This window comes from Podarcis gaigeae, assembly GCF_964106915.1.
Source record: "Podarcis gaigeae genome assembly, chromosome: 2".
Classification (NCBI taxonomy): Eukaryota; Metazoa; Chordata; class Lepidosauria; order Squamata; family Lacertidae; genus Podarcis; species Podarcis gaigeae.
The window spans coordinates 75,828,593-75,839,781 of record NC_139679.1 but is presented as its reverse complement, the minus strand read 5'-3'; the positions used below and the strand labels follow the sequence as shown (position 1 = coordinate 75,839,781).

Here is an 11,189-nt window from a genome sequence, read left to right as displayed (position 1 = left end):
AAATTCACCATCAGGCTCCTTCCTATGCCAGCTTTGCCCCAACTTCTAGGTGGGGCAACAATAATCTGGCAGGGAGCCACGTCTTGGGACTCCTTTCACACGACCCAGGGCTTTTTGTGTCATCCTCGCACTATGCGAAAAAGCTGCACTGCTAGGTCTCCCACGCCACAGTTCCAATGTATGCAAAGGTGATGGGGGGTATCCACCAGGAATATAAGTATACTCATGGCAAAAGAAATCCATGATCATGAACATGCATGCAAAGCAGGCACAGACTACACAAATACACATGTAGAAAAACAGACAAGGCATCTGACATTACTTAGCTAATGTTCAAAAAAAATGGAAACCATTCTGGATCTGACTCTGAGTGCTTCATGTGTTATTTTCTGCTTCAATGAACTGTAAGAGATGTATAAAGATCCTACATAGCAGGACTGCTTTGTGCAGGTAACATTCAAATTTTAAGAGGAAGCTTTTTAGCAGTATCTCCCAGAAGTGAGTCACATTTCTGCTTGAAATGCTTGCAGAACATTTGGAGTGGAGTCCTCTTCCTCTAGTGCTTTGGGAAATCTGTGTCTGAAGGGAAACTCCCACACTGTTCTCAGATGCGCACGCGCACACACACACAAACAATTTCAAGAAGTCTACGACACAGGTTCCAGAAGCTTGTCATTTCCAAAACGAGGCTGTCTTAATTCTTAACAGAGCTGCTCTGAGAAGCAAAGCCAGTGTTACTTTAAAAATGAACAACTCCTCAACACCTGGAAATGCGAATCGGGGTAGTAAAGCCAAGCATCACAAATGACCGTCGTTAGTAAGAAAGTTTAATATGAAAAAAGTATATATTTACAGACACTATTAAGCTGTACAATTCATTCTAATAAAATAGGAAATGTTTTCACTTTACAAATCAGTCACACAATATATGCTGAGAATGCGTGCATGCGCGCGCGCACACACACACACACACACACACACAATGATGGCTGCCGTCAGTTCCCCAGCAAACTCAGTTGGATTTACTTTGAGCAATCTTCTGCTGATTCTCAAGGCACTCCTTCAGCTTGTCTTCAGTTAATGTTAATCTTTGTTCTAGAATGGAAACAGTCTGCGAAAGGAGAAAGGCAACAGCTGAAAGGTGTTGGAAGACCTTAGCATGCAAACCTACCACCTGGGACAAAGCTGAACTTGGTGGGACTTCACTCTGAGCAAATATGCCCAGGATCAGGGTGTGTAGCACATCTTCTATTTATGCATTGTGGGCTGTTTTGCTGCCTTACCAAACAGCCTTCCAAAGAGAATAATAACACAAACTTACAACAGAACTTAAAATGTCTATTTTTGAGATGTAGGATGCTGGCACAACATGGGAGCAAAGCAGCTTGTTATTTTCGATTTTAGATGCAGACCTTTTGGGGGGGGTGATAAGGGGGAGGGAATTATTTCGCTGCAGATCATTTCCCTACTGCTCTCCACTATTTCATGCCACAATTAATTTCCGACCGAGAAAAATAACCTGAATTAAAAGGATTTGCCATAATATTGTCCTGCTGAGAAAAGTCACTGTGTGAAAGAATGTCTGGCTTTTACTGTACACTGTACACTAACTAAAGGACCACTGGGTCTGAGCCACAGAGACGGTAGGGTTCAGGCCGGTGAATCTTAATTTAAAAACAAATTCTATCCTGCCATCCTGGTGCACAGCTCACGACACAAAAACACCACAATTAAACACACAATAAACATGAACTGAGTTCATTTTTTAAGAACTGTGCATTCTATGTTTTGAGTATTGAACAGACCTCCCCAGATGCAGAATTCAAATAAAGCAGCAGAATTAGAATAAAGCTAGCTGCATACCAATGACAACTAGAGGGGGAGAGTCTTTGTCTGCCAAAGAGAGAAACTATTCTGAGCACAATATCCCATTTTATAATTTAGAGGAAGCTGGTGATACTACGAATCCATGCCTCGCAACCTTCCAAATCGGGCCAACCACACATGACTTTTTTTCCTTTACTAAGATAATGCCCTTATAGGAGAAAACACACAAGCTTGTGAAGTTCAGTACAAATGTTTGTTTTGCCATGAACACTGTTCATAGGGTCTCATGGGCCATGCCTCACCATTTGTCCCCAATGCTAAATCAAATAAAAGTTGGGCTGATAGAAGCACATGCTGAATTATAAGATACAACATTTCCTCTCTTTACTTGTGGACTAGACAAGCAGAAAAGGACTTAAGACACATCAAAGAAGAATCGGTTGAGAATATATTTTGGGATATTCCATTTCAAGTAAAAGTCTCAAGTAGTAATTCCTTTTAATACCTGCTCTATCAACAAATAATGGGAGGAAATTTTTATGACCCTATTCAAGGTTTCATAGAGACTCCTGAAAGTATTGCATACCTGAGTGAGAACATCCAGCTGTCCCACAATATGCTGGAGGGTGCTGGCAAGACCAGCCTCGTCAATTTGTTCATGCTGTCTTCTGGCAGATTCTGCTGTTTCAGTTTCTTGAATATGTTTATCTGGAACTTCTGCAAAATCCATCTCTGATTGCTAGAGGATGAAAAAAAACATTGCTTACCATATTCAGTGAAAATTGGAGGAGTGGGTAGGTGGAGACTAGTGGAGAGAGACATCAGCTCAAATGAAATACACAGTTAAGGATCATGTGCATCAGAAATTCAGAGAAGCGAGGCTGCTCAAGTCACTGTACTGCAGCTGTACTGCTGAAACCCTCCAATTTGTGAATGGTGGCCATGAAGGCTACTTAGTAGTGATCAGCAACATAGACATTCTGCCCGTAAGCCCCCACCCACCCCTTTCCCAGTGCAGCATTATCTTTTAATTAAAGTAAGTATAGTGGTACCTCTAGTTATGGACTTGATCCATTCCGGGGTGCCGTTTGCACCCTGAAAAGTCCATAACTAGAGGGCCACTTCTGCATGCACAGCATGATAGAACGCTTCTGCGCGCACGCGGCAAAACCCAAAAGTATACACTTCTGGGTTTGCCGCGTTCGCAAGCCGAAAAGACGCAACATGAACCTAATGCAACACAAGGTATGACTGTATAAAAGTGAAATATAACCAGAGAATCAAAAGGAAGAGCAGACAACTGATATTTTTATACTCATCAAGAAATTTAGAAGCCCTTGGCTCCTCAATTTGATGTCAGGGGAAAAACATTTCTCACACCCCAAGGCACTTCAGTTGATATTTTGCACCTTTAGATGAATATACCGGTAACTCAAAATACAATTCTTCAGTGTTTCTTGTCAGGTGCACAGGCCAGGAGAGTCCATCTACAACGAATGTGGAATTTGGAAAAATGCAGGTTCAAATCCTAGCATAGGGCTATGTCAGGGAACTGCCATCGGAGGGACAGGTGGTGGAGAGGCTCCAGGAGAATAGGAGAGACTCTACAGAAGAAGGAACCAGTAGGGGGAGAGCAGGAGTTCCAGCGGAAAGGGAATCGGGGGAGAGGCTCTGGGATACTTCTAGTGAGAACAGTGAGGAGGTAACAAGACCCCCTTTAGCAACCCCCACCCCTCGCCGGAAGCTGTCACGCAGAGAGTCCAGGAGGCGCATGTCCGTCAAACAACTTTTATGTTGGAGTAAGTTCCGTAGACGCCCACTGTCGGATTCTACCAGCGACTGACGGAGTCATGCTTTGGGGGCTCCGTTAGTGCCTAGGTTTGGGTGACCAGCCAAACCCCAGAGGGATCAAGCTTTTACGCACAAGCAGCTCATTATCCCATCACAGGCTATTTCCCACAAAAGGGAAGAAGAGCATTTGCACTGTTTCCACCATAACAGGAGATTTTATTAATCACACTTGCAGGCAGAAGCCTGCCCTTCAAGTATTCCAATGTTCACTACAAGCAAACATAGGTCCGTAACTCACTGACGGCTAAGTCATAGTTCAGCTACATGCATGGGCTACAAAGACTCATGTGCTGCCTCAGTCTTGCACAATCCCCTCTTCTCTCTTTTCTCCAATTCTAGGGGAAGATTTTGACAGTGTTTACTTTCTGTTTCCACAAATCCCTGCTTCTTGTTGCATATGAAGCAAAGATGATAGTTCAAAACCAACTCATAGAAGTTTCAATCAATACAAGCTAACTTCAAGCCATGGGTTATAATGTTGTTGATAAGCAGAGTTTGCTTCAAACCACTATCTCTAGGTCATAGACAATGATAGTATTTGTGGAAGCCGAAAAAAAGTCTACATAAGTCTTCCTTCTGGCTGTGTAGCAGGATAGAGAGGGGGCCGTATGCAATTTTCAGGCTTTGCTTGATCTCATTCTAGCTTATGTAGGTAGTGCTAAAACCATGTCTTAGCATTACATGCGAACCAACTCAGAGCGGATATTTGATTATCATTTTCCACAGCTCACAAAGCGTGTTTCTGTCAAAGTCAATAAGTGAGGCTGTGACAAAGCTCTGTCAAAATACTTGTGAAGGCTTGCCTCTACTCATCACAGTAACAGGAAAAATACCCTACAGAGATGTTTGGTTTCACTTACCTTTTCTTGTCTGTAAATTCCAGATTTCTGAATCTCTCTACTGCCAGTATCCATTGGTTTCTACAAGCAAGGAATCCAAGAGGATTGTGTTATTCTGCATTACCTGAGATGTGAAACTCAATGCACCCTAAATATTCCAATCGGACTCCGACAGGTTTTCAAAAGTTACCTGCTACCTGCTGACTTGAGCTGCACACTGACTTGACCTCAATGTCACAGTGCAAAGCAGTGCCCTGATGTCCAATTCGACAGCCCCAAAACTTGGGGTTCTGCCCTGCAAGATTGTTTTAAATAATGCAGTAAAAAAAATGAAGACTAAGTGCTTTCATTCTTATTCTCACGAGTTGTGACATTAGCCACTGCTCCTCAAGATCTACAGTAAGTGGCTTTCCCCATAATTTGATCCTGAAGAATAATTTCAGTTGCCTTACTAGAACTGTGGGAAAGAGAATGATAGAACAGCAGGGAGTTTAGTAAGCATTTCTTAGCAAACAGCTGCACTGTGAGTAGAAGGAAAGGTCATCCAGGATTACGGTCCTAAATACAAGGGGCCTGGCTTCTCCAAAATGGGCAACAGCCCCACATCACTTCCTTTAGTTCCCTTAGGCTTCACATAACCTGTAGCTTAAAGGTAAAGGACCCCTGACAGTTAAGTCCAGTCACAGACAACTCTGTGGTTGTGGCACTCATCTCACTTTACAGGCCGAGGGAGCCAGCGTTTGTCTGCTTCCGCAGACAGTTTTTCCGGGTCATGTGGCCAGCATGACTAAGCCGCTTCTGGCAAAACCAGAGCAGCACACAGAAACGCCGTTTGCCTTCCCACTAGAGCAGTACCTATCTATCTACTTGCATTTTTGGAGTGCTTTCAAACTGCTAGGTTGGCAGGAGCTGGGACCGAGCAACGGAAGCTCACCCTGTCACGGGGATTCGAACTGCCAACCTTCTGACTGGCAAGCCCAAGAGACTCAGTGGTTTAGACCACAGCGCCAGCCGTGTCCCTTGTAATCTGTAGCTTACTGGACACAAACCTTTAAATGGTATGACATAAAATAAAAGCAATCATAGATTGTCCAAGTGAAATGGCTCCATTTAAGAATTTTTCAACTTGCTCTGATTAATAGAACCTTCCAATAAAAAAAATCAAATGGATATTCTGAAGATCAGCCTGAGAATGATTGCATATTGGAACATATCACGAGTTTCTCTAGCCCTGTGGTAAAAAACTAAATTTAAAGAAGGGCATGTAAAACTGACTCAGGTTCTTCATTATTACACCTATAGTTTACAAAAGGTTCAAATGGGGCTTTCCCTAGCCTTTTAAGAAGATCAGCCCCCACCCCAAAATCACAGTACAAATAATGCTGGCAAACCAATATTTGGTACTATCTAGACAGCATCATAAGATCAGTGCCAATGTCCTTAATTCCTAGCACACACTTAACGTCATTCACAACTTAGTTTTTAACTTTATTTTTCAATGAAGGAAGCTGGAGCCTCCAGACCCTTTCAGCCAAGCAAACACACATACATGTGCATGAAGACAATGGCACTCACTCAATGGTTATCAAGCCACAGAAAGAAAAATTAGGAACAAGACACTTTTCAGAGCTTGTTCACAGCAAATATGCAAAATTCTAAACAGGGACTATTTAGAAGGGGTACTGTATAATTACACAAGTGCAGAGAATAATCCTATTTTAGTTCATTGTTCCTGTGCACAATTTGAAGAGCACAACAGAACAAAGGTATTTGATACTAAGTACCTACTTAACAGGTACTGGAAATATTCAAAAGAACAGAACACTTAACGGTAGGAGAGACAAGCCGTTGGTGGGACTATTATTGGCAACAACATAATTGAGTAATTTATAGCTTCTACTAGATGAGAGCAGCAACTACTGTGGGTTGGGAAAAAGAATAAAAGGAATCCTCTTTTGAAAATCCCTATCACACTCCCAGGCAGCAGACTAGTCTTGCTAACTAAGGGGGTTGTCACAGACTGGTTGGACACAGAGGAATGGTGGGAAGAACCTGCTGGGGAACCCCCAAGAGAAGAAGGTTCAGAGGGAGAAGACTGGGAGGAAGTGTTGGAAGCTGAAAAGGTAACAGGGCTTGGTGAGCTGGGAGAGTCTGTGGCAGAGAGAAGTCCAGAATTGGGGCAGAAGCTGAAGCAGGAGAGGAGGGAGGCCAAGAAACAGATGAGTCTAGCTGGTGAAGAGGCAAGGGAGTCTCCCCCCTCCTGCTGTGACAAGCTCCCCTCCCCAGTGGTCTCCCAGAACCAGGAGAGGAATGAAGAGGGAGGAGAAGTTAGCTTAGTGGGCGGCAAAGTCTCCGATAGCTTGGAGAAAACCCTGACGAAGGGGGACTTAGGCAGCTGTGGGAAGACAGGAAGCTTCAGTCACAGCAACTGCTTCATGAAGGCAACCTGCCGCAGATGAGTCATTGTCCTGTGCAGATCCTGTTTTTGTGAACAAAGAGTTAACTCCAACTTGCTCAGTGTGATTTACTGCTGGCTCACTCCTGCCAAGTGTTTGCAAAAAAAGGGGGGGTTGTTTGTCCAGCAACTTATCTGGGCCTGCAGAAGCTGAACTTTATTCCCAAGTTGTTTCAATGGTGTCAGTCCATATTTATTGTGTTATAAAGAGCAGCCATCCTTCATAGAAACATAAAATTCAACAATAATTACTTGGCATTTATATATTGCTTTTGAATGTTTTAGTACTTTATACATTATTTTATTATCCTAACAACAACTCCTCTACAAAATCCAGGTTCTAATTTCCATATCACAAATTGGAGAAGATTGAGGCTGAAATCCCTCCTAGCACTACATACTGTAGCAAGTTCATGGGAGAGGCGAGATATGAAGCAGGGGCCTTCTGCTTCACAGCTCAAATTTCTTTTCTCCAGCTAGCATTTCTCAAATACAAACCCATGTAAAATGACAAAGATCAAACATATACGACTCTTCCTTACTGAGTTCTCTGCAGTTTTACATTTAGGGGAATTCCGAACAAGAGAAAGAATGCCATAAATAGAAAGCAAATTGTATTCCTATCCTCCCTAGAATTTGTGTAGCCATGGTATGAACTAGACAGTCCACTCTCATTCAGAGTAACCAAAGTTATGGAGATTGTATACAAGTGAAAGTATATTGCTAGTCTAATGCATCAGATAGTCTAGTTAGGAATAGAAGGAGAAACATTAGATTTTCATTTTTAAACTAAAGAAGTGCTTACATCTCATGACAAAAGTCAGGTCATTATAAAAATATTTTCACCTATCAGACTAGTTATTTTAGATATGGGTAAAGGATTATTTCATCCCTAGCTGCACAGAAAAAAAGAGTAAAGAGTGACACCCAGTGGAAGAACTCTCCTAAGAAAAAGAAAAGACTGAGCAGAACCTCTGGGGCATGAGTTTTTGTAGAAAACTGGCAGTTATAAAATGCATGATAAGAAGCAAAAGGTGATAAAGTCAAGGTAACTGGAAGATAATCCAACCAGACAATAAATCTACATTCTTCCAAAAGCTTTCTTGAAACCTGAAAGCCAAACCCATCAACAGTCTGGTTCAGCTCAAAACAAAACGTGTCAAGTATGCCCACAAACATAAGAAATAATAAGCATCAAAATTAGTAAGGCACTGTACAATCAAAACAAGCTATTTATTTCGGCAATGATGAAAGACGATGCACAATCTGGTTTTGATTTTGGAAGTGCTGCTTAGTAGAACTAGCAAATTACTTAATGAGGAAGTGAGGACTTCCTTATTCCAACGGACTTTTGGGAACTGACTGCTATTAATGAAAAGGGCAGGTGCTGCAATGTTTTTACTGTAATTATGCGTACATATTTAATAGATTTTATAATTTTTAATTCTTTTAGTGCATAATTTTTAAGGGTTAAAAAATGTTTTAAGCTGTTCTTATGAGTCCCTGTCAGGGAGAAAGGCGGGATATAAAGATGAGGAGGATGATAAATAGATGGTGACGATGATGCTCACAAGCGCTCTGCAAATATAAAATCCTTTTAGGATTATGCCATATTATTCTAATCTAAACTAATTAAAATTGCCTCAAATATTGGAGGAGGCGGGATAAAAAAAACACTTTAAAGAAAAGGGGAAAAAAACCACAGCTTTCAATACACACCATGTCACTATTCTCTACTCTAGAGTTATTTGTGCCACCTGATAGTTTTGTTTTATTTTGTGCCATTTTAAAACTGTTTAGTGTGGGGAAAGAAAAGTTGCATTCTGTCTTTTGGAACTTGGGTCAACCATAAAAATAAAAGAATGAGCACGGCAATAATTCCAAGTTGCATTTAGAAATATAAGCAATTTCATGGTTGCTCAGCAACGTTTTGTTGCAACTTTCTCTGTTGCTCAGTCAATGAATACATACCAGGGTGGTGTTCATTATAAGCAGTGGGGTGGACCCAGAGCTGCTCCCCCCCCCCCCCCGCCGCCAAAGAACAGAAGAGACTGCAGTCCAGTGAAGGTTCCCCACTGAAGATAAGGAACCAATTATCATTGATTCCTCCTTCCTCCTCATTTTAGTCACAGTCTGGGAAAAGTTGAGGGAGGGAGGCAGGAAGTCTAACCACTTTCATTTTTATTTCCCCCAAATCCAAAAGATTCGTTTAATAAATAAATAAGTTTTTGAAGGTGTCTTTAATATGAAGAACACTTAAATAGTTCGAATGACTGAACACTGCCATAACCTTTTGCTCTCGTTTCTTTTTCTGATACTTTAAAGACAAAAACGGGTAACAAATCAGAGCCATTCAATTCTGAGGTTATGTAAGGAGCACGGCATGCATTAGACCTCTTGAAGCATCGCAGCTCCTGTGCTGCTCTACATGGGAGCTGGGATGTGCCTGGTATCCCTGTACACAGAACTGGGGTTCCAGGTTGTATGGAATCCTTCATGCATACAAATGTACCTGTGAAGGCACAGGCCAAAGAGGGAAGGGTAGTCGACACTCACCCACACCTGTTTAGAGTGATACAGGCCAGAAGAGGATTGCAAAAGTGAAATCCAGAAAAAACCCAAATCATGTGCTCAGAGGTATTCAGATCCCTCATGATTACTAACCTGGTTAATTTTTTTTGCTTTCTTTTTAAAATGAACCTTTTTATCCAACGGGGGCCACAGAGACAGGATAAACAGAAAAGATATAGCAGCAAGGCATAGGTGTAGGCTTCTAAGAGGCACAGGGAATAGTAGTCAAGAAAAACAAAGGGGAACTCTTACAAAACTCTGGGTTGATTCTTCAAGACATTCTTCCACAAGCCTCGGGTTAGTATTGTTATTTATAAAATTTATATACTGCTCTTCATCCAAAGATCACAGGGTGGTTTACAACACAAAACTCAAAATGCATGCAAAAAAAATTAGGTTTGGGCTATGATAAAGCACCTTAGCTAGGAGTAAGTACTGCTCTACTTAGCGAGGTTAACTTCTGAACAGACATTTATAAAAGACTGCACTATGTATAGAAATTTGCTCAGGGCTTTTTTGTCAGCCGGAACTTGCCAGAACTCAGTTCCTGCACCTCTCAGGTGGATGCCATTGCCATTATAAGAGAACAAGGCTTATTATGGTGAGCTCTGGCACCCTTTTTTTCTAGAAAAATCGCACTGGAGTTGCTTTTTATGACATAAATACTCAAAGAATTACATTGTGCACAGTGTAAGCCATTTAATTTAATCACTTCTCCAAAGAGAAGTTCCAAAGAAATTGTTTATCCTACTCCCCCCCCCCCAATCCCCTCAAAATGCATTAAAAATCTGCTGTGGGGGGAGTGAGATGAACCAATGCCCAAATTAGAATGAATTCCTAATTTGAGAGCCACGAGGTCAGAACAGAAAGCACATCTGGCATATGAGCAGTTTGAGAAGAATTTGCTTACATAAAGAATAGCTGGATGAAAAAGAACAAAATGTTATAGTCCACAACAGAAACAGCCCAAGAGACCACTGACAAAATGCAAGAAGTGGAGTGCCTTACACAGGAACCAGAGGGGTAACAATGGGACTATTGGACTGGAATGACAAGCTTGGCTTTCTTTATCATTAACACGCAATGAGAAGCTCAACCAGGATTACAAATAATCTATCCCAGAAAACTAGAACTATGGTAATGGAATTTCTTGAGAGCTATTGGTTCTACCAAAGTGTGGAATAACCAAAGAACTGAAAATCAAGGACATCAACCTACCACACTGTTGGAAGATCCATTCACATTCATACTGGACCTCTGTGTTCTCAGTGCATCACCATAGTCAGTGCCATTCACATTCATATTGCATTTCCGTGTTTTCAGCAGGTCGCCATAATCAGCAGCATCAAAGTTTGTTTTCCACACCATTACCTGTAAAGCCATTTCAAAACAGCTTTCAAACATACAATTTGGGTAATAGTTTGTGTACAATTCACAGCATTAAGATTACATCTTCCCCAGAATAAATAATAACATGAAGCTTTTCCAAACTATGTTTAATTAATATTGCCTCCCCAGCAGAGTAGTTTCATTACAAGCTATTAATTTTTTAAAAAAGCTTTTGAAAGATTGGCCCAGAGAGCACATGATGCTATTAAGTTTTTGAAGCTAGGATTCCATACTGCCAGAGAGCACCGATAAAATAA

General features: G+C 41.5%; 1 protein-coding gene across 3 annotated transcripts in view; it reads right to left on the bottom strand.

Moving 5' to 3' along the window:
- Nucleotides 1-810: 810 nt before the first annotated feature.
- Nucleotides 811-11,189, bottom strand: part of POC1A (POC1 centriolar protein A) — a 29,662-nt gene continuing 19,283 nt past the window's right edge. For all 3 annotated transcript variants that reach the window (XM_083717756.1, XM_083717755.1, XM_083717757.1), the window contains 4 exons: nt 10,762-10,914; nt 4,539-4,598; nt 2,414-2,566; nt 811-1,111 (listed from right to left, as the gene is read on the bottom strand). In XM_083717756.1, coding sequence (XP_083573882.1) covers nt 1,013-1,111; nt 2,414-2,566; nt 4,539-4,598; nt 10,762-10,914 — 465 coding nt within the window. In that variant the 3' untranslated portion in view covers nt 811-1,012. The remainder of the gene's footprint in view (nt 1,112-2,413; nt 2,567-4,538; nt 4,599-10,761; nt 10,915-11,189) is intronic.